Source organism: Sorex araneus, chromosome 4, assembly GCF_027595985.1.
Source record: "Sorex araneus isolate mSorAra2 chromosome 4, mSorAra2.pri, whole genome shotgun sequence".
NCBI lineage: Eukaryota > Metazoa > Chordata > Mammalia > Eulipotyphla > Soricidae > Sorex > Sorex araneus.
In genome coordinates, this window is record NC_073305.1 from 22,579,290 (window position 1) to 22,600,336 (window position 21,047).

General features: G+C 41.9%; 1 protein-coding gene across 2 annotated transcripts in view; it reads left to right on the forward strand.

Moving 5' to 3' along the window:
- The first annotated feature begins 2,098 nt into the window (after positions 1 to 2,098).
- LOC101547392 (ubiquitin-conjugating enzyme E2 E2) overlaps positions 2,099 to 21,047 on the forward strand; it is a 327,908-nt gene continuing 308,959 nt past the window's right edge. Inside the window, exons 1-2 of one of the 2 annotated variants that reach the window (XM_004603823.3) lie at positions 2,099 to 2,335; positions 9,171 to 9,354. In XM_004603823.3, coding sequence (XP_004603880.1) covers positions 9,179 to 9,354 — 176 coding nt within the window. In that variant the 5' untranslated portion in view covers positions 2,099 to 2,335; positions 9,171 to 9,178. The other variant, XM_055135690.1, reaches the window with a different exon arrangement.

Below are 21,047 nucleotides of genomic sequence, written 5' to 3' on the forward strand. Positions count from 1 at the left end.
ACCTGCTGTCTCTGTCTGGCATGTTACTCTTTGGCAGTGCAGGGACATAGGGCCAGGAATTGCCTGCAGGGTTCCCTACCCTACTGAGCACTGTTTGAGAGACCCAAAAAGTAAAGAGATAAATAAAAGTATTTTTAAAAGAAGGTAGATTCCTTGGCAAGGGTGGGGGTGGTGCTGAGTAACTTATTTTCTGTAAAAAGGGTGTAGGCCAAATATATGTAGGGGTCTCTGACCTAAGAGGGTATCTGATACTCAAAATATTGTTTGAATCAATGAAAGGAACAACACATTTATAGTATACTCTTCTTAAACTTAATTACTTTAATCACAGTTGGAACATCTACAGATAAATGGAGCACTGTAGCAATTACAGTGTTAGCATTTAAGCACCAAATCCTCTTTCAATCCTTTCATAAAGGTGGAAATTGACTAGCTGCATCTCTGGCCCCAACTGCCAATGATAAGGCAGAAAAAAAAATTTGTTCTTCTGCTATGGAAGATTACTTTATTATATTCATTGTAAACAAAGAACAATCGGATAGATCTGAAGGAAGAAATAAGAGTAATTTATTTGGGGAAAGCAGAGAGACCTAAGAAATGGGAATGACATCATATCTTTATCAGTTTTATACAAAATGCATTGAAAAAATTAGTAAAATGATAGTAGATAGAAGTTTCTTTTCATTGATTGCCTTAGTGCACACATCAAGGAAATCCATGAAAAGCTCTATTATGGCCATATTCTAAATATTAAAAAACAGATACGATACATTTTATATTCTTTTTCTATTAATATTATTGCACTAGGAGAATAGGTCGCTGTATAATTGATGAGAATCCTAGGCTATCCGACTTTCTAATCCTGCAACATATGTTTTAGATTTTAAGGGTAAGAGGGGCTGTGTATTCTTGAATGGTACATAAAAATTGTATGTATAACAGCAACCTCCCCCCACAACACACACACACACACACACACACACACGCACACACACACCTCCCTTTTTTTTTCTCTCTGGTGATTTGGAGAGGACAGAAGCCAAAGTTCGCTTTGGACCATAGTTGGGATTGTGTAAAAGTAAAAGTTCTTGAAGAAAGCATTTGATATAAGGACTTCCAGCACCACGACCCACATTCTCTGGGGTCTTTCTGTACTGCTTGCGTTCGGCTGCTGGAGGTGATCTGAACTCTGCGTGTCTGTCTTCAGTTCTGTCTGGGCAAGACACTTTTCACAGCCAGTGACAACTTCGACACGGGAAAGATTTGGAAGCTGCCATAGCCAACGGTTGGCGAGGGCGGCCGGGGCTGGAAGAGGAGGTGGGGGGGGGGGGGGACTTTGATGGAATCGGTGTGCCTCGTTGGCACAGGTTTTTGTTTCTGATTTATTAATCAGGGTTCCAATGACAGGGGAACCCAATGTTCCCTGGGTTCACCCACAGCCTGACCACGTCAACTGGGCATTCAGGCTATTGGCCCCGAGAGCGCTGCTGCCCCTTCTCCCTCCGCTGGGCTAAACGCTCCGGGGTGACCAGGTGTGCTCTGAGGCCCGGGCCGGCTCGGAGGCAGCGCGGGCTTCGTGTGGCGGAGCCTGGATCAACTCGTCAGGTCGACGCGGAGCTCGCCCATCCCGGGTGCAGGTGGGCACCACGCGTCGGAGTTTGGGTCAGCGTGTCAAGCGGGTCAGCCCGGGGGAGCCGCTCGGCGAGAGCCCCGAGGCAAGTGTGAAGTACAGGGCCGCCGGGGAAGGGGGTGGCGCCCCGCGTCGTCCAGCCGCAACTCCCGCCCGCACCCCCGGCGGACCCCCCCAGCCCGCGTTTCCCTTTAACGCGCGTGCCTGTCAAGGTCCCCGCGTCCCCTCCCCTCCAGCCGGCCCATCAGCCTCCGTTTCCCTCCCCGCTCCGGGTCCCGGCCGTGGGACGCCCCTCGCCCCGCCGCCGCGCCGCGGGCCAAAGTCGGCCCGCACTTTACTTTTTCCGGCCGGCGCCGGGTTTCCCGGGTCGCGCCCGCGGGGCAGCCGGGGCCGAGCGCGCCCCCGCCCCCTCGCGGCCGCGCGCCCGGAGGAGGAGGAGGAGGGGCGGAGCGGCGGGGGGAGCGGGTAGGGAGGCGCGCGGCGCGGCTCCGTCGACGTGGGGCTCGCGCTCTCGCGGTCTCTCCGGCGGGCGCGCGGGCACGCGCAGTCGCGGGCGCGCGCGCGGACGGCCGGGCGGCGGCAGAGGCTCCCCGAGGCGGTGGCTTCACTTTCCGAGACGCGCGGGGGGGCGGCCACAGCAGTCGCCGCGGGCAGCTGCCTCGGGAGCCGGAGCTGGAACGGCCGGGGGTGGCCGTGGCGCTGAGGGTGAGTCCGGGCGGGCGCGAGCGCGGCGGGGACAGGCGTGGCCGGGCAGTCCGGTGCGTGGTGCGTGGGTCCGGCTCTCCCGGTGACTGGACGGTCTGCGAGGACACCCCGTCCTCGGGGCCGCCCTGGCCCCACGTCTGCCTCCTCAGCTCTCTCGCTCGCTCGCTCGCTCTCTCTGGCTCTCTCGCGGCTTAGGTTCGAGCCTGCGACCTGCGCTGACGCCCCTCCCTCAGGTATTCGCTCGGGCCGCGCCGCGGTCTCTCCCTCACTCCCCCCCGCCTCGGGCGTCCTCCCTTCCGTGGGCGCCCCCACGCCCCCTCCCCCCCTGCGCCTCAGGTCTCTCCTTACACCGCTCTCGCCCTAGTTTCCTCCCTCCTCGCTCCCCGGCGTGCCCCATTCCCGGCGCCCCCCTCCCGCCTGTCTCCTGCCCCGGTTTCTCGCCCTTTCCACCCCTCCCCCGCCTTTCCCATCCACCCCCCTTCTGCCTCTTCCTTCCCTGCCCATCTTCTACCCTCTTCCGTTCTTCAGTTCCCCATCCTTCGCCACCCTCCCGGCCCCTTTCCCTCTCGAGCCGCATCCTGAAACTAAGTCTTTGCAAAAAAAAAAAAAAAAAAAAGTACAGAATAAATGTCACACTGGAAAGTGCCCGGCTTGATCTCTTTGCTATTTTCCCTAATTGCATAATTGCTGCACATGGTGCTTCTCCCCTGGCGAGTGCAGGGTGGAGTGGGGGGGGGGGGGCGTCTGGCTTCCCCGCCGGCGGGGCAATCCCCCCCCACTACCCTCGCTCCTCCACACCCCGCAATCCGCTGGAGAAGACCGTGTGGGGGTGTGTTTGGGTATGCCCTGGCATGGGGTGTGTGTTGGTCTTTTGTGAAGCCTAGCGCTTGTCACAGTTTGGAGCGGAAGCCCATTTTTCTCTGGTCTCTTCCCTGCAGCCCCCACCGGCCTGGTTGGAAACTGGATTCGCTCCCCCCTCCCCCATCAGCATCACCCCCCCACCCCCCTCCCACACACTCACCTGCACACCTTACCGCCCCCACCTCCACCTCGCTTCTATAATGTTTTGATCCTTTTGCCCTTTACCTTTTCTAATGAAGATAAAGCTTTTACCCCCCTTCACCCCCCCCCCAACACACACGGGTTCCCCAGACCAGAAATGTCCAATTCATCTTCCCTTAAGGAAATTAAGGCCGCTTTAGAGAGACATCATCCTGTGTGCTTGGTGGCAGTTAGACCCATTTGCATGTTTTCTAGAGTCCTCGTTTTTCTATGGGGTATTTGAGAGACTACTCACATATTTTTTATTTAAAAGTGCAAAAGGAAGTCGCAGGGTTTACCTTCAGATTATTTTGGCGCTTAGAAAGATTTTTTTCTTTTTATTCCTGATTCTTTAAAAGCCATGTTTTTGAATATGTGCTAATTTAGTCGGAACATTGGGAATTTAAGTATATGTGTTCACTCTTTGGTTGCCTCTTAGTTCTTCTGAGTTTGGGATGTGGGTTGATGTAGATGATGGAGTGTTTTTCATATAGTACACCCCATTCTCTCTCCCCCAGGACTTAACCACCCTTTCTTCGTATGTTCTTTATTATTTTCTGCATAAATATCTTTACAGTTTTCTCTAAAGAGAGGCATATTGCTAGATGTTCTGCGTATAAAAATGATTTTACATTTCAGGAAAGTTTAGAAATATGAGTAGGAAGACAAATAGCAAGATAGCAAATAACAGAATTATATGTGTTCCTGTTATAAAACTTTACTTAAGTGAACACTGGCGTTTGTAGTTTTACAATGTATAAGCTGGGTATAAGGCTTACCTGGTCAGTAATCTGAATTTGTGGAATGTCTGATTGCTTTAGGTTATCAGTAAAAATCACAATTAAATCATTTGTTTGTAACTTGTGAATTTCATTCATTCTGTGTTGCTGTTTCAGGACTGTAATTTACAACATTGAGTTAATTTGTGCTAGAAGGAAGGTAATCTAAACTTAATAGGTATTTGAGGAAAGACTGCCATACTATTTTATGTTTAGGATCCAAGTTTTACTTTTAGATTCAAAGTAAAATATAAATTTTAATATAGTTTTGAAACTCCAAGAGTAATATGTACATGACATGATTTATTGTCCCCGTAGATTAGGTAATTGGGTCAATTTAAAGAATGAATTGTAAAGATGGTTTCAAAATGCTAATTTAGAAGATAGTATTTAAAGAATTTCAATTCAGGAATTTTTATTTGTACATTAAAGATACTCTCGGTAGCTTGCCGGGCTCACTGTGGCGTATTCGATATGCCAAAAACAGTAACAACAAGTCTCACAATGGAGATGTTACTGGTGCCCACTCGAGCAAATTGATAAACTAGGGGACAACAGTGCTACATTAAAGATAAAAATGCTAATTTTATACTGTTAATCTTTTACCAGCTACTTTTTTTTCATAAAATATAGTTGGCTTTTGAATAATGCCGTAAAAACTTTCCCCATGCTTTCTTTTAATCAGGCATTCAAAGAGCAAAACCAGAAGAGATTATCTTTTTGTTTGTTTTTTTGAATCACACCTGGTAGTGCTCAGGGTTTACTTCTGGCTCTGTGATCAGGGATCACTCCTGGTGGGGCACACCGAAGGTGGTACTGGATAGACTTGGGTTCACCACCCACTGCACTATTATCCTGGCCCGAAAACTACCTTTTGATACTTAAAAATGGATGTGAAAACTTTATAAAGTTTATATATTGGCTATTATATGAACTTCATATGCACTTATCTGCAGGCTGAGATTTCGTGAAGTAAAGCCCTTTAGGGCAAAAGCTGAAATAATATATTTTCTTTACCATGAAACTTTAGAAATTGTCAGTGTTTAGCCCCCTGCCCCCTTCAACCCACAGGTGAGGCTTATGTTCAACCACTGAGTCACATGTGGGATCCCTGGGTATTTTTAAAAGCCCTTCACTGAGACAAATTTCAGTTGTCTGATACTCTGTTGCAATTTTTGCAATTTGGGTTTCAGGGGTAGAGAGGTCAACAGCAGGTAAAGCGCTTGCCTTACCTGTAGCCTCCTTGGGTTTAAACCCCAGCACCCAATATGGTCGTTTGAGCACTGCCAGGAATGACTCCTGAGCACAGAGTGGTGTGGCCCAACCCCTCTCCCTCCAAATTGCAGGAAATCGCAGGGCATTTTTCTTATTAGGTAAGTACACGTAAGACTACAAAGTATAACTTCATAACTATTATAATGTGTGACTAAAACCCTAGACATAGACAACTAAACTGAAGCTTCAGATTCAGTAAAAATGAACTTTATTTCCATTTAGCATTCAGTTTTTGTATATTTGTCATATAGTGAATTGTATCTAGTTAAAGATGTACAAAGTGATTTCTCAGTTCAATTTTAAAATATTGCTGGCAACATTTGCTATATCTGAGGGACTTTCCTTGAGTTATTCTCCCTCCCATGTACATCTGCTCTAGCTAATGTACTCTTATGTACATATTTATAAGGCTTTAAACCTCTGACATATTTTTAACTGAAAGAAGTGAGCCGGAAAAAAAATCCAAGATGAGAATTAAAATGAAATAAAAAATATTTAAAAGCATGAAATATGTTATGACTGTTCAAGCTAGGTGTGAACCTACTGATACAGAACTTCAGTATTCTATTAAGTCACTTTAGTGCTCATAAAAGATGTCATAGCTCTGGAGACTGATGGTATCCATTTACAGAATAGGTAGAAAAGCAGTGAGATTTTCTTCATCATTTTGTTTCAGAGCAGTTTGGAGAGACCTATATTTGTTTGGCACAGGCGATAGGCACTTTGGGTCTGAAAGGATGGTGGTGTGTGAGTGATGTATGATTAAAGACATTGTGTTTTCTATTGACTTTCCACCTTTGTGGTCTCTAATTCTTTCACTTTATTGCAATGCCATTTGACTTGTCTTATACAAATTTCAATCCTTAGGGTGTGTAATTACAGAATTACTTTGGTTTTGAACACCCTACAAATTAACTCTTCGGCGATAATGAATTTCATTATTGTAAACTTGCTTTTTGTACCAACTTGTAATAGCAACAATAGTGCCTTGAATTTTGAAAGTATTCTTATTTTTGATACTATCAAATAAAGTTTAAGTCTGAATTTGATGAAATGTAAAGCAATTTTCTTAAACTATGATTTTTGAAATTTCTTTGTATGCCTTTTGAGTTGCTAATGTTATTTCCTAAACAAAAGTAGCTCAAGATTCTTTTTTTAAAACAAGAGGAGGTTCCTGAGAACATAGCATTAGGTACTCAAAGTGATTATTAGGTGAGTAACATAGTAACAGTGGTGAGCACAAATCTTTAAAGTTTTAGCATTGGTTTTTGTCAATTAGGTTTTAGATTTGCTGCTACACTCCAATCCAATCATAAGGGACTTATACATAGTAATCAAACTCAGAAATTGATGATGATAGAGTGACAGTTGAAAGAGGATATCCCTTTTCTTATTGAATCAAAAAAATTTTTATTTTGGTACTAAGGTTGTGACAGCTATTTATGTATCAAGGTATTGAAGATATTGAGTTGGTAATCAGAACTGCTTGGGAGCATGAACTAAGGGCAAAGGGAATTTGAAGTCCTTGAAGGATGTTTCATTCAGGCGAGGGGAGGGTGTGATGATGCCTCAGTCGGGTAGGAATCAGTCAGTGTCTTGGTACAGTTTTTATCTGTGAAACGTGGTTACTTGGTATTTGCTGGATCAGTGCTGACACTATTATATGGGTCAGTTTTAATTTAACATATACAGACCTTTGTATTTTTTTTCTTTTACCAGAAATGTAACTTAGAACAATTGAGTAGTTAAGAGAATTTTCACCTTTGCTCTATTCTGAGCAAATATTCTTCGAATATGGTGCAGAAGTACTCATTTTCCTTTTCCTATGGCTATTTTTAGTGCCAGTTGTTAAAACACTGCTTAACAAAGTTGGCTTAACCACTAGACTGTTAACTCATGACTGTGGAACCAAAGATCTAGCGTAATGACCAGTGGAGAAGAGGCCTGCTGCTTTTTGGTGGTTTGAATGTTGCAGGGTAACGGTTTTATTGAGAGATAATTCACATACTATAAAATTCAGCCTTTTAAAATTCATAACTGTAACTTTTGGAATAAAGTTGTATAACATCATCCTTACCTAACTTAATATCATTTTCAAGAGCTTAAAAGGAGACTCCGTTCCTATTAGCATATCTGTTTCTTGATTCTTCCCTCACTGTTAGCCCCTACATCCATTTACTGATTTTTCTATTACTGCATTGTCTTCTGTGTCATTTCATATTCATGGAATCATGTAAGATGTGATTTTTCATAACCAGCTTTTTTCAAGTAGTGCACTTATTGGGTGGGAGGTGGTGGTAGTGGTGGTGGTGGTGGTTGCTCCTTTCTTGTGCCCAGAAGACCCTCTGGGATTGTCATCCAAGCAGGGCTCTGGTCTAACTTGGGATCAAGCAGGTCACTCCTATCATACTGAGTCCTCCAGGTCTCCACATTGTTATGCTTATACTGGGTTAGGAGGAAGGGTGGAGGGCGGGTGAGATCTGGACAAACACACACCATGTGGTACTAGGAATTGAACCCTTTCCGGGGGCAGGCATGTCCTGTAAATACTGTATTATCTTCTGGTCCCCAGCATAATATATTCAGAGTTCATCCATGTTAGCATATAGGTACCATATATTATTTCCTTTATATAGATGAATGTTTTATAGTTATCTACGGTTGGTTTAGCTATTATCAGTGGCAAGTTAGTTTACTCTTTGGTTCCTATGGGTTTTTTAATAATTTTATTTTATTTTCATAAAGTTGTTCACAATAATTTATTGTGTTTAATATTCCAACACCAGTTCACCACTATTACACTTTTCCACTACCATATTTTGATTGTTTCCACCCAACTCCCAATGTCTGCCCCCAAAGCATTACCTGAATAATTTATTTTGTATTCATTGTTATGATTAATCTGCTAAAAATAATTGAAAAAGTTTCCTTAGAGGAAAGTGTGTCAAGATTGTTGTATTTTACCTGGAGTCATTAAACCCTTGTCTTGGTACATCAGTGGCACACGAGATGTTGTTCCAGGATTCTAAAATTTTAAATATGGTAATATAGCTGAGGTTAATTTAAATTTTTTTTCAATCAGATGGTGACTTTGGGGTCTGGAGACATCTCTGTGTTGTGTTGCCCTTGTGTTGCTCTCTTCCGAGAGATTTATTTATGAGTCTCTGGATCATATGGCCAGTAATGAGCTTATATGGCACCAGAGGCAGTTTGTAGGCATGACTGCTAGGCTACCAGAAGCACAGGGATATGGGGAGAGGTCTCCCATTCCCAACTCCATGTGAGTTTGGAGATTTCGACCCTGTGGAGCCTGGAGATTTTGGTCACAAGTCCCACATACCTGGGTTTCTCAGCAGATTCACTCATAGATGAGGCTTGTCTGAGCCTGTGGAGATTGGCTGCGAGCATGGCAGCAATTGAGTTCTGGAGGTTTTGGCTGCAGGGGCTCTGTTGGAATAGGTGTGGATGAGTCACCCATCCCATTCTGGGTTGCCCTGGATGAGAGAATTTGGCTCCTATGTTAACTATGAACATTTTATATATAAATTTTGTTTTTATTTCTCAATACATTTTGAATAATTCAAGAAAAATTATAATAACTGCTATGACTTATGTAAATAATCAACTTATTAACTTATTAATTTTATATTGAGCTTTACTTATTTTATATTGAGACTCACTTTTTATTATCAAGGTACTTTACTATAACTGAATAAATGATTTCTGATTTTTAAATCTAGGTTCTAAAATGTCCACTGAGGCACAAAGAGTTGATGATAGTCCAAGCACTAGTGGAGGAAGTTCTGATGGAGATCACCGTGAAAGTGTTCAGCAAGAACCAGAAAGAGAGCAAGTTCAGCCCAAGAAAAAAGAGGGGAAAATATCCAGTAAAACTGCTGCTAAATTGTCAACTAGTGCTAAAAGGTACTTCAGTTATTGCAGTCGTTTTGTAGTGTCAGTTTGTTATCTTAAGCTCTATTTTGTTCTGCTGTTTTTATTTAATCATCATTCTTCAATATGTACCTTGAAATTCTTGGATATTTCTTCAAGATTGTTTCTTTTATATGTTTTAATTATAGATTGTATGAATGTCTTAGTATTTAAAATAACTTAAAAAGCATGGTGGAGTTATGAAATACATATTCCTGGTGTTGTGTGTTATATGAGTTTACATATTGTTAGGTAAGTTTACAGAAGAAAATGCATGTAAAACTGTGATGATTTTATTTATGGCTATTTGAACATATGTATTCTGTTTCAGTAACACAGAACAGAGAGTAAGAATGTATTTAAATAGATAATGAGTAATATTGTATTTTGTACTACTCCCTGCTAGTAAAGTGAAAAAATGTAGGAATTAGTTGAAAATGCATGTTGGTTTCATTATAATAGGCAGTGAGTCAGTCTTGATACTGATTTTCTTGTTTTCTAAAGAATAGATAGTTCTGAAAGGTAGATATTTTAATTATTATCTGTCGCCAAATTACTTCCTAATTATGTTTGAGATGTCAGTGGATTTATCAGAGGAAATTTGCTTTAATACTGTTTTACTTTAGAATCTTTCTCATGATTCTGTTACTGTATTAATACCTTTAAAATAAACAGTCTTATATAGTTGTGTATAGTAGAATGTCTAAGTGGTAACTTTATATTTTATTTTTGGGCAGTGTGGACTAGGCATATAATTTTTTGGCTTGATGCTTAGAGAGCACTCTTGGTGGGGAGTGGGGGACCGTATAAGATGCCAGGGGTTGAAACTGGGTTGGCTGCATACAAGGTAGGCACCCTGCCTACTGTACTATTTTTCCAACACCCCGGAAGTAGGAAATTAAAAAAATTGTTCAGTTGATTTATGTTTAAAATAATTGTCAAAGAAGTTCTGATAAGAAAGATATTTGTTTGATTAGCAAGATAATTAAATGTATTTAAGTTATTTTGGGGGGTCACGTCCAGAGTATGCTTTCATTGTAGTAGCTCTGGTTCAGTTCCTGGCACTAATGGCCCCTCCGTGCTCTGGGAGCAAACCCTGAGTACTGTTGGAAGTAGCCCTGAATATCACTGGGTGTGACTTAAAACCAAAATAAATAAAAATGTTTCTTGGAAATAGCGCTAGTTTAAAAGAGTAAGATAAAAAGAAATTCACCAGAATTAATAACTCTCATTAGCTTATTTTCTTTTAATGGAAGTGATAAAATAGGAATAATTATAGATATTAATTCACTTTCAATTTACTGAGATCATCATGCAAAAGGGTATACTCTGAGTATGAATTGATGGTCTTCATTTTTTTTTCATCCTAAGGGACAATGCTTGAAATAACTATGTTTACCTGCCTTTCTTACCCCTCATGTCAAGATTGAGAAGCTTAATATGTACAGTGATCACAACTTTTGAGATAGAATTGTTGTCATTGAAAACATCATGTAGATGTTTAAATAGCAATTCTTAGTAAATTCTTCTTTGTCAAGATAAATGCAGTAGCTTTTTAGGTAACTGGCTCAAAATACATGATAGTATATTTACTCATTGCTCAGAGTTGTTGATTATCAGCAAATTTCTTTTTGTATTAAATAATTAGATTTGGAATTATATCCATAAGGGTTGTTTTCATTATAAAATTAATGACATTTATTCATTAATTTTTAAATCAGAAGACATAGAATAAACATAAAGCAAGCCTGTCATTTGAAATTCCCAAAGAAATGCTTTTATGTTGAAAATAGTTGGACAATGTAAACATGCTCTTTTGCATTCATGTTCTTTTAGTTCATGTAGTTTAAAAACAATTTATAAAATTTATTCATGTTTTGGTAACAAAATAAACAATGCTGAGACATTTTTTAATGGAAAGCAACTGTTTTCTGTCCAGATACCCTCTAGATCCCAATTCTATTCCCTTGAAGGAAAATATTTTTAGCTGCCTCAGGTTTTAGCTCTATTGGTTTTCCTGGATAATGCTAAAAAATACACTTTTTATCATGTTGTTGAATTGATCTTTTGTTTGTTTTGGGTTTTTTTGGTTTGTTTTTCAGTCACACTCAGCCATGCTCAGAGGTTAGTCCTGAGTTTAGACTCAGGAATTACGCCTGCTAGTGCTCTAGAGACCATATGGTATGTCAGGATCGAACCTGGGTCTGCCGTGTTCAAGGCAAATGCCCTACCCACTGTATTGTTGCTGCAGACCCAATGTTGTTTAATTGTCAAGGAGTCTTTTGACTTCTTGCTGTGAAATTTCAGGATGTAGCTTTTTTATGTATTCTTGCTGGTTGTATTCTTATGTATTCTTGTTGGTCAAAGATAGTCAGCATTTTAAAAAAAATGTGATATCTTTCAAACCTGAACACATTTAAGCCTCTGTTTCATTCCTTCTAATTTTAACAGTATTTCTTGGATATAAATGGAATATATAATATGAAATATTAGTTAGCACCTTTATTCTATCTACTCACACTCTTTCTTCATCTACTTTTAACTGGTTTCTGTTAGCTACATTTAATCTTATTTTTTTCAAGGTCAGAAACATTTTCATTGTATAGTATGTATTTTCCAAAGTGGGTAATAAAGCACCCTGGTGGGGCTGGAGGGGAAGGGGGGGAATAGTCAGGGTAGAGTGTAAGGTTAGGAGTATGGGTAGGTAGTTGGAGTGGGGTGGGGGGTAGTAGACTTGGGTGCAGTTGGGGAGCGTTTTCTGTTTGTTCACTGATAGAGGGTAGATTTCCAGGGGTAGCACTGAGTAAATTTTTTTTCCTTTTCTGATAAGGGGTTTGTAGAACAAGTAAGTATTCCACTTTTTGGTATAATATAACTGCAGCAACCCAACATTTATGCTTTACTTGCAAGTTAAGACCAGTAAATTGTCTGAACATTTACTATAAATATTCAGCGCCAGCCCAAACAGGATGTTAGGATTATGTTTCCTTTAAGTCCAATGTCATAATATCCGAGCTTCTCAATGTGTCATAAAATTAAAAAAAATATACCTAATCATTCATATTTTGTTCTTTAACATCTATTACTTGATTGAAATTTACACATTCTGTTCTGGTAAGATGGTGGATGCGTAAAGGTGCCAGACTTTCTTCCTCCCATTTTCAACTAAATAAATGATTAACGAAGTGAAATGCAGGCCCTGGAAAAGGAACAGATGGCTGGAAGAGCAGTGCATTCAAAGGGAGAGCCATTGAAGAATGTCAGAATGGGTAGGAATAACTAAGGTCATCAGGGGTATGTGTGTTTGTGTGTGTGTGTGTGTGTGTGAGAGAGAGAGAGAGAGAGAGAGAGAGAGAGAGAGAGAGAGAGAGAGAGAGAGAGAGAGAGAGAGAGGGAGAGTGAAGAGAGGAGAGAGGAGAGAGGAGAGGGGAGGGGAGAGAGAGAGGGAGAGAGAGATGTTATGCTAGGGATTGCAGGAGAGAGGCTGAACTTAAATCCTTGCCAGTTGCAAAAGTGGAGTGACTTCCTCCTTCTGGATAACAGTGAGATAGTGAGAAGCTGAGTTTCAAATTCTAGTGCTAGGGAGCAGGTAGACACTGGCAAAGGCTGATGCATATTACAAGGAAGCAGTGAGACCTTAAGTTGTAGTCTCAGCCTTGCTACTGTGGGTTCTTGAGCCTCTCAAATGTGGCTGCAGAGTAGGGGCTGACAACTTGCAAGTAACCCCCTAATATAGGCAGCTTGAATTCCAGTATGGTTGGTGGCCGGTAATTGTGCATCTTACTGAGAACTAAATAAGTTATGTCTGTGTCATTCTTATAAGAGAAGAGAACTTCCTCTCTGCATCTGCCTTTGGGTTATACAAATCATCGGTTCTGTCATACCTGGAGCCATCTTTGGGTTAGTTTACTTACCTCCAGTAAGAGCCTAGAGCACCTAAACTTGATGACACCTTTAGATTTTAGACTCACTCATACTATATTACCCTGTGGCTACTGGTGAGACTACAGCTTGACTAAAGTCCAAACCTGCAACTCTAGATCATTTTCCTCCGATCGTGAGTAGACTGCAGTAGACAAACAACATAATCTGAAGTGATCTGGAAAGCATGAACTACAGAATTGGTTCAAAAATTCCCAGACTGTTTGACTCACTGCTCCTGTTCAGGGGAAAAAAAAAATCACTCAGTGCCGTTCTGGAAATCTGTCTTATTTAAGTGGGTAAACAAAAAGTGCCTGTCAGTTGCACTTGTGGGTGTACCTATATGCCTGGATATTCTCAACATTTCCCAAGGGATGTTATGTCTACTTTGGGAAAAACTGCGTTTGAGGGCTGGGAGATGGTTCAGTGCCTGAGATGACTGCCTTGAAAGCTTGAGGCTGTAATTTTGATTTCTGGTATCAGCTCATATACTAAGACCAATCTTGACAGCTCTGCTGTCCATGATGCCTGGCATTTTAGGTGATTTTTGACCTCACATTATCCAGATTGTGCAAGCAAGCACTATAACCAGACAGGGCATCTTGACTAGCAATGCAACCAAAAGTATGTGGGAGCACTGTGGCTAGGATTGTGACCCCTGGCAAAGATGACAAGAATATGCAAGTACCACAACTAAATAAGGGCAATTTCTCTAAAGCATAATGAGCAAGATATAAGCACTTCTTCCTGATGTGTGATCCTGGTGAGCAAGATATGTATGGTATATTTATAACAGTAGAGAGAAGAAAAAAACAAGTTCAAATGTAATGAAGAAGAATCACTTGTCACTTGTTGTCCCATTGATCTTCAATTTGCTCGAGTGGGCACCAGTAATGTCTCCATTTGTCCCTGTCTCGAGCTAGTGCAGCCCCATGATATCTGCTTACTCCAGGAATAGGAAGACCCTCAAATTGTTCATTCAGGGATTTGACGAGGAAATTTGACCATCTAGTTGGTGGGCGGCCACGAGGTCTTCTGACGTCCTGTGGAATCCAGTCGGTAACAGCTCTAGTACAGCGGTCATCTTTGAATCGCATTATATGACTGGCCCATCTGATTTTCGATGCCTTGGCAAACGAGACAGCATCCCTGAATTTTGACCGTCGACGGAGGTCAGAACTCCGGATTCCTTCTCTCACTTGAGTGAGTCATGATATTCCCAGCATAGCTCTTTCGATTCCTCTTTGGGATACCCTAATAGCATTCTCATCCTGTTTGCATAGGGCCCAGGTCTCTGAGGCATATGTTAATGCAGGAAGAACGGTGGAATCGAAAAGATGTGCCTGGAGTCGGAGGTTCTTCGTCCTCTTAACCACTTCTTCAATGCTCTTGAATGCATTCCACGCTGCTCTCTTCCTCCTGTGCAGTTATGGCACCAAGTCATTCCTCATGTTGATTTCTTGACCCAGGTACACATAGCTGCTGCATTCGGAGATGTTTGTTCCATTGAGAGCAGATGGAGCTTCAGGGACCAGTTCGTTTTTCATGAACATCGTCTTGTTGAGATTTAGCTGCAATCCGACCTTTCCACACTCGTGGTCGAAGTTGGCCAGCATTTGTGCCACTTGGCTAACGTTTGGTGTTATGAGAACGATGTCATCAGTGAAGCAGAGGTGGTGTAATTGCCGACCGTCTATCTTTACTCCCATTCCTTCCCATTCAAGTCGTCGCATGATGTTCTCGAGGGCGTCACTGAAGAGTTTTGGTGAAATGGTATCACCCTGCCGCACTCTTCTCTTTACATCAATGATTACTTCCTTGTAGAATGGTAAGATCCTGGTGGTGAATCCACAATACAGCTCGAGGAGGATTTATACTGAGTTTGAACGCCCTGTTTGGCCAGGGCTTCGATGATCGCCTCAGTCTCAACAGAATCAAAGGCCTTCTTTAAGTCAATGAACGTTAGATAGAGTGGCATCTTGAACTCTCTCGAAACTTCAATGAGTTTGGTCACTGTGTGGATATGGTCTATCATGCTGAATCCCCTTCAGAACCCAGCTTGCTCGCATGGTTGTCCTTCGTCTAGTGTTCTGCCTATTCTATTCAGTATGACACGAGTGAACAACTTATAGACGACAGACAGCAGGCAGATTGGACGATAGTTGCCGATGTTGTGGATGTCTCCCTTCTTGTACAACAGAATGGTCCTACTGGTTTTCCACTGGGACGGAACCTTGCATTCAGACAGGTAGCGTGTGAAGAGCCAGTGTATTGATGAGTACTGGCGGCAGATTCTTCAGGTATTTGGGTCTGACCTTGTCCAGACCAGGTGCTGTACGAGTCTTTACCAATGAAATGGCATGTTGGATTTCAGAAGGGAGAACGTTGGGAACGACATATCCATCCTGCGGAATTTGGTATGTGGGCAGGTGGACATGGCTGTCAAAGAGATCAGAGTAGAAGTCATGAATAATCCTCTCCATTGCCTTTCTGGAGGATGTGATAGATCCATCGGGACTTCAGAGGGCAATCATCTTGGTCTTGTAGTTGGCGAAGGACAGGCGAGCATTGCGAATACTTTTCCCGGCTTCTGCTGCACTGGCCAACACTGCTGCTCTTCTCTCTTTGAGGTCTTTTTTTTTTTTTTATCGAATTTCGGCACAGCTTTGTGAGCTGGGATGTTAGCTTGTGGTTGCCTGAGGCTCTCGCCAAACCACGTTGACGAATGAGCTCGAGAGTTTCCGAAGATAGGCATCAGTTTGTGGCTTTCTCACTCGGCATTCTTCGCACAGACATGGAGGTGCTGAACCAGTCAATCGTATTCCTCGTCGATGTTGTCAAGGATGGCATCTTCCCACATTGCTGCAGTAGTGGCAAAGAGCTCCCAGTTGGTGGTCATTCTGGGAGTTGCCTTCTTAGACTTAAATTTCGCAGATTTTTCTTCCCGTTCTCTGAAGTAGAATTTTGCATGAAGGAGATGGTGGTCCGATCCTGTTTGGAAGTTTGGGATAACAGTGACATCGGTCAGGCAATTCTTCTAATGAAGAATAATAGTTACAACAAAACTAAATGAATCAGATAAACAGTGGACAAACATTTATAACAAGCACAGGGAAACTATTATGCTTCAAACCTTGTGAAATGTTATTTATGTTAAATAATTTTAAATGCTCTTAAAATTTTTTTGGGGGGGCCACACCAGGTGGTACTCAAGATTAACTCCTGGCTTTGTGCTCAGGGATCACTCTTGGTGGTGCTGGGGGCACTATATATGGTGGCTGGGCTTGAACCTGGGTCAGCTGCATCTGCATGTAACGCAAGTGTCTTACCTGGTCTATCTTTTGGACTCCAAATGTCTGGGGAATTAAAAATATCAGTGATGGATAAGAAAATGCAATATCTAAGCTAAAATTGAGGTTTTTAATAATAAGCATGAAGAACAGTTGAGTTGATGAGTTATAAAGCATAGAGAAAGGATTATTTTTTTGTGAAAGAGCACGACTTCTTTATTAAGTTTTTATTGTACATGTTGATAATGAGTGGCTATTCTTTTGCAAAAGACTTATGAATAAATTGCCTGGGGGAAGCAATTTTAATTTTAAAATGATTTTTAAGGAAGTTTACCAAATATTTATTGCTAATTAAAAAAATTATTTAATATTGAGTCACCGTGAGATACACAGTTACAAAGCTGTTCATGATAGGGGTTCAGTCATACAATGATCCAGTACCCATCCCTCCATCAGTGTCTATTTCCACCACCAATGACCCTAGTTTTCTCCCGCCAACCCCCCCTCCCCACTCCCAGCCTGCCTCTATTGCTCTATGACAGGTACTTTCCTTCTCTCTCTCTCTCTCTCTCTCTCTCTCTCTCTCTCTCTGTGTCTCTCTCATTTAAAAATGTGTAAACTATGTGATGGTGATGAGGGTTTTTAAAAGGAGACACGAGAAAGATTTAGAAGTCCTATTTGAATAGTACTTCTAATATAGAAAGTACTGAACATCCAAATATGAGAGTCAAAGATTCCCTAACAAAAATCTGTCCAAACACACATGGCACATATATCTTCTTAAATTTAAAGGACACTATACAAGCAGCTAGGGAGAGATAAAGTACCTATAAGAAAGGAGCTCCCTTAACCCTCTGTGAACTTTTCTACAGAAATCATACAAGAGACATAAGGAGGTAGCATGAGATATTGAAAGTTCTGAGGATCAGGACTGTCAACCAAGTGTATTACATCCAGTCAGATTGTCTATCAGAGTAGAAGAAACAATAGAGTTTTTCAGATAAAATTAAGACAGTCACTGCCAAACCATTCTTGCAAGAAATATTAACAGGCCACTTATAAAACAAAAAGCAGTCTCACGTAGATACTAAAATTATAGAGTGCATTGCAGTGAGTAGGGGAGAAGAAGATTTTGTTCTGTTAAAATGAATGTACGATCCTTTATATCACTTGTAGCACTTGTCGTCCCGTTGCTCGTCTATTTGCTCGAGCAGGCACCAGTAACGTCTCCATTCATCCCTGTCGCATGCTAGTGTAGATCAGTGGTGTCTGCTCACTCTAGGAACATGAAGAGCCTCAAACTGTTTGTTCAGGGTCTTGATGAAGAATTCTGACCATCTCATAAGTGGATGGCCACGCGTTCTATTGACATCCCATGGAATCCAGTCAGTAACAGCTCTAGTCCAGCAGTCATCTCCAAATCACATAACATCTCCAGCCCATCTGATTTTTGACACCTTGGCAAATGAGATAGTGTCCCTGATTCTCAATCATCAATGGAGGTCAGAACTTCAGATTCCTTCTCTCACTTGAGTGAAACATGATATTCTAAGTATAGCTCTTTCGATTCCTCTTTGGGAAACCCGAATAGCATTCTTATCCTGTTTTCATAGGATCTCTGAGGCATATGTTAGTGCAGGAAGAACGGTGGAGTCAAAAAGATGTGCCCGGAGCCAGAGGTTCTTCATCCTCTTAACTTTTTCGACACTCTTGAAGGTGTTCCACGCTGCTCTCTTCCTCCTGTGCAGCTCAGGTGCCAGGTCATTTGTCATGTTGAGTTCTCGACCTAGGTACACATAACTGCTGCATTCGGAGATATTCATGTTGTTGAGAGCAAATGGAACATCAGGAATTAGTTCGTTTCTCATGAACATTGTTTTCGTGAGATTCATCTCTCAACTCAGACTCGACCTTTCCACACTCATGATCGAAGTCGGCCAGCATTTGTGCTGCCACTTGGCTAATTTTTGGTGTAACTGGAATGATGTCGTCAGCAAAGTGGAGGTGGTGTAGTTGCCAACCATCTATCTTCACTCCCATTCCTTCCGATTCCAGTCGTTGCATGACGTTCTCGAGGGTGGCACTGAAGAGTTTCGGTGAAATGGTGTCACCTTGATGAACCCCTCTCTTTACGTCCATGGTCACTTTCTTGTAGAATGGTGACATTCTGGTGGTGAATCTGTAGTACAGCTCTCGAAGGATCCTGCTGTACTGAGTTTGAATGCCTTGTTTGGTTAGGGCGTCGATGATCGCTTCAGTCTCAACAGAATCAAAGACCTTCTTTAAATAGACGAATGCTAGACAGAGCAGCATCTTGAACTGTCTCGAAAGCTTGGTCACCATGTGGATATGGTCGATCGTGCTAAATCCTTTTTGGAACCCGGATTGCTCACATGGGTGTCTTTTGTCCTGTGTTCTGCCAATCCTATTCAGGATGACTCGAGTAAACAACTTGTAGACAGTGGACAACAGGTAGATTGGGTGATAGTTGCCATTGTTGTGTATATCTCCCTTCTTGTACAATAGTACTGTCCTGCTGGTTTTCCATTGGGACAGAACCTTGCATTCAGACAGGTAGCGTGTGAAGAGCCGAGCCAATGTATTGACGAGTACTGCTGCAGATTCTTTAGGTGTTTGGGTCTGACCTTGTCTGGACTGCGTGCTGTACGCTTCTTTGCCGACAAGATGGGTGTGTCAGATTTCAGAGGGGAGAATGCTGGGAACGACATATTCATCCTGTGGAATTTGGTACGTGGGCAGGTGGGTGTGGCTATCAAAGAGATCCAAGTAGATGTCATGGATAACCTTCTCTATTGCCCTTCTGGAAGATGTGATAGATCCATCAGGATGTTGGAGGGCAGTTGTCTTGGTCTCATAGTTGGTGAAGGACAGGTGGGCATTGCCAATATTTTTCCCAGCTTCTGCTGTATTGGCCAGCACTGCTGCTCTTCTCTCATTGAGGTCTTCCTGTATCGCTTCTCTGCACAGCTTTTTGAGCTCAGACGTTAGCTTGTGATTGCCTGAGGCTCGCGCCAAACCACGTTGGCGAATGAGCTCGAGAGTTTCTGAAGATAGGTGTCTTTTATGGCTTTCTCTCTCTGAGTTCCTCACACAATCATGGAGGTGCTGAACCAGTTGATCATATTTCTCGTCAATGTTGTCAATGACTGCATCTTTCCATATTGCTGCAATAAGTGCCAAAGAGCTCCCAGTTGATGGTTGGTCTGGGAGTTCTCTTAAACTTTGCAGTCCTTTTTCCCCGTTTCGTGAAGTAGAATTTCGCACGAAGGAGATGGTGGTCTGATCCCATTTGGAATTTTGGGACAACAGCAACATCGGTCAGGCAAAACTGTCGATTGAATATGATGTGGTCAATTTTATTGTAGAACTGTCCACCGGGAGATTCCTATGTCTAACATTTAGATTCAATCTTCTGGAACTGTGAGTTGTTACCATGAATAGTTTTGGTCAACATGATGAACTCAGATAGTCTCTCACCCTGTTTGTTCCATTCTAGGCCATGGGTCCCAATGGGGAGTTCTTCGGGTGACCTAGTGGAGCGGGCCTGAGTATGGGCCTGAATGGGCTGCTAGCTGGCTTTGCCATCAGCATCGTGGATGATGCCAGGGTGCGGGGTACTGCTCAGCAGCCCTGACTCTTTGTGGGAATGATCATTTGCATAAAGGTCACACATATAGGACTTTACATATAAACATAAGGACAACCTTAGAATCTGTGGGGAAAAAACCATAGACATGGAGAAGGAAGTCAAATAATCAAAGGGATGATGTTGAAATATAAGAATAGAAAACGTGCAAAGAAAAATCACAATAAAATACAAATAAAATGGCATTTGATACTAGATATTCAATAATCTTAAATATTAATTAATATTAATTCAATTAAAAAGATATTTAGGAATGGGGAGATTCTTCAAATGGCTAGAGTGTCTTGAACTTTGTGGAAACCCTGGTTTGATTCACAGTATGTCATGATCATCTGAGTACAATTGGATGTGCCTCAAAAATCAACAAAATTTAAAATGATATAATAGTGGGAGAAGAATCGAAAACCAAAGACCACCCATCTATAGGAAACAGCTTTCAAGGTAAATATAGACTCTAAGTTAAGTGTTGAAAGAAATCTTCAAGTAAATGTTTTTTTTTTTTTTTACAAAGCAGGTGTAACTGCATGTGAATTATAGATTCTGAGCAAAAATGGTAATAAGAGATAGAGATGGACATTATATAAGAATTAAAAACCTTAACATGATTATTTTTTTACTTATATATGCACCAAATGAAGGCCTTCTAGTTGGAAAAATGATAATATCATACAATAATTGTAGGGGATTTTAATATCCAACTTGGAACTATGGATGGATCACCTAAACAAATAAATATGAAAAAAATAGGCTTAAAGTATCTATACAACTTATCTACTTTATTCAATGCTATTGTAAATATGGGCCCCATA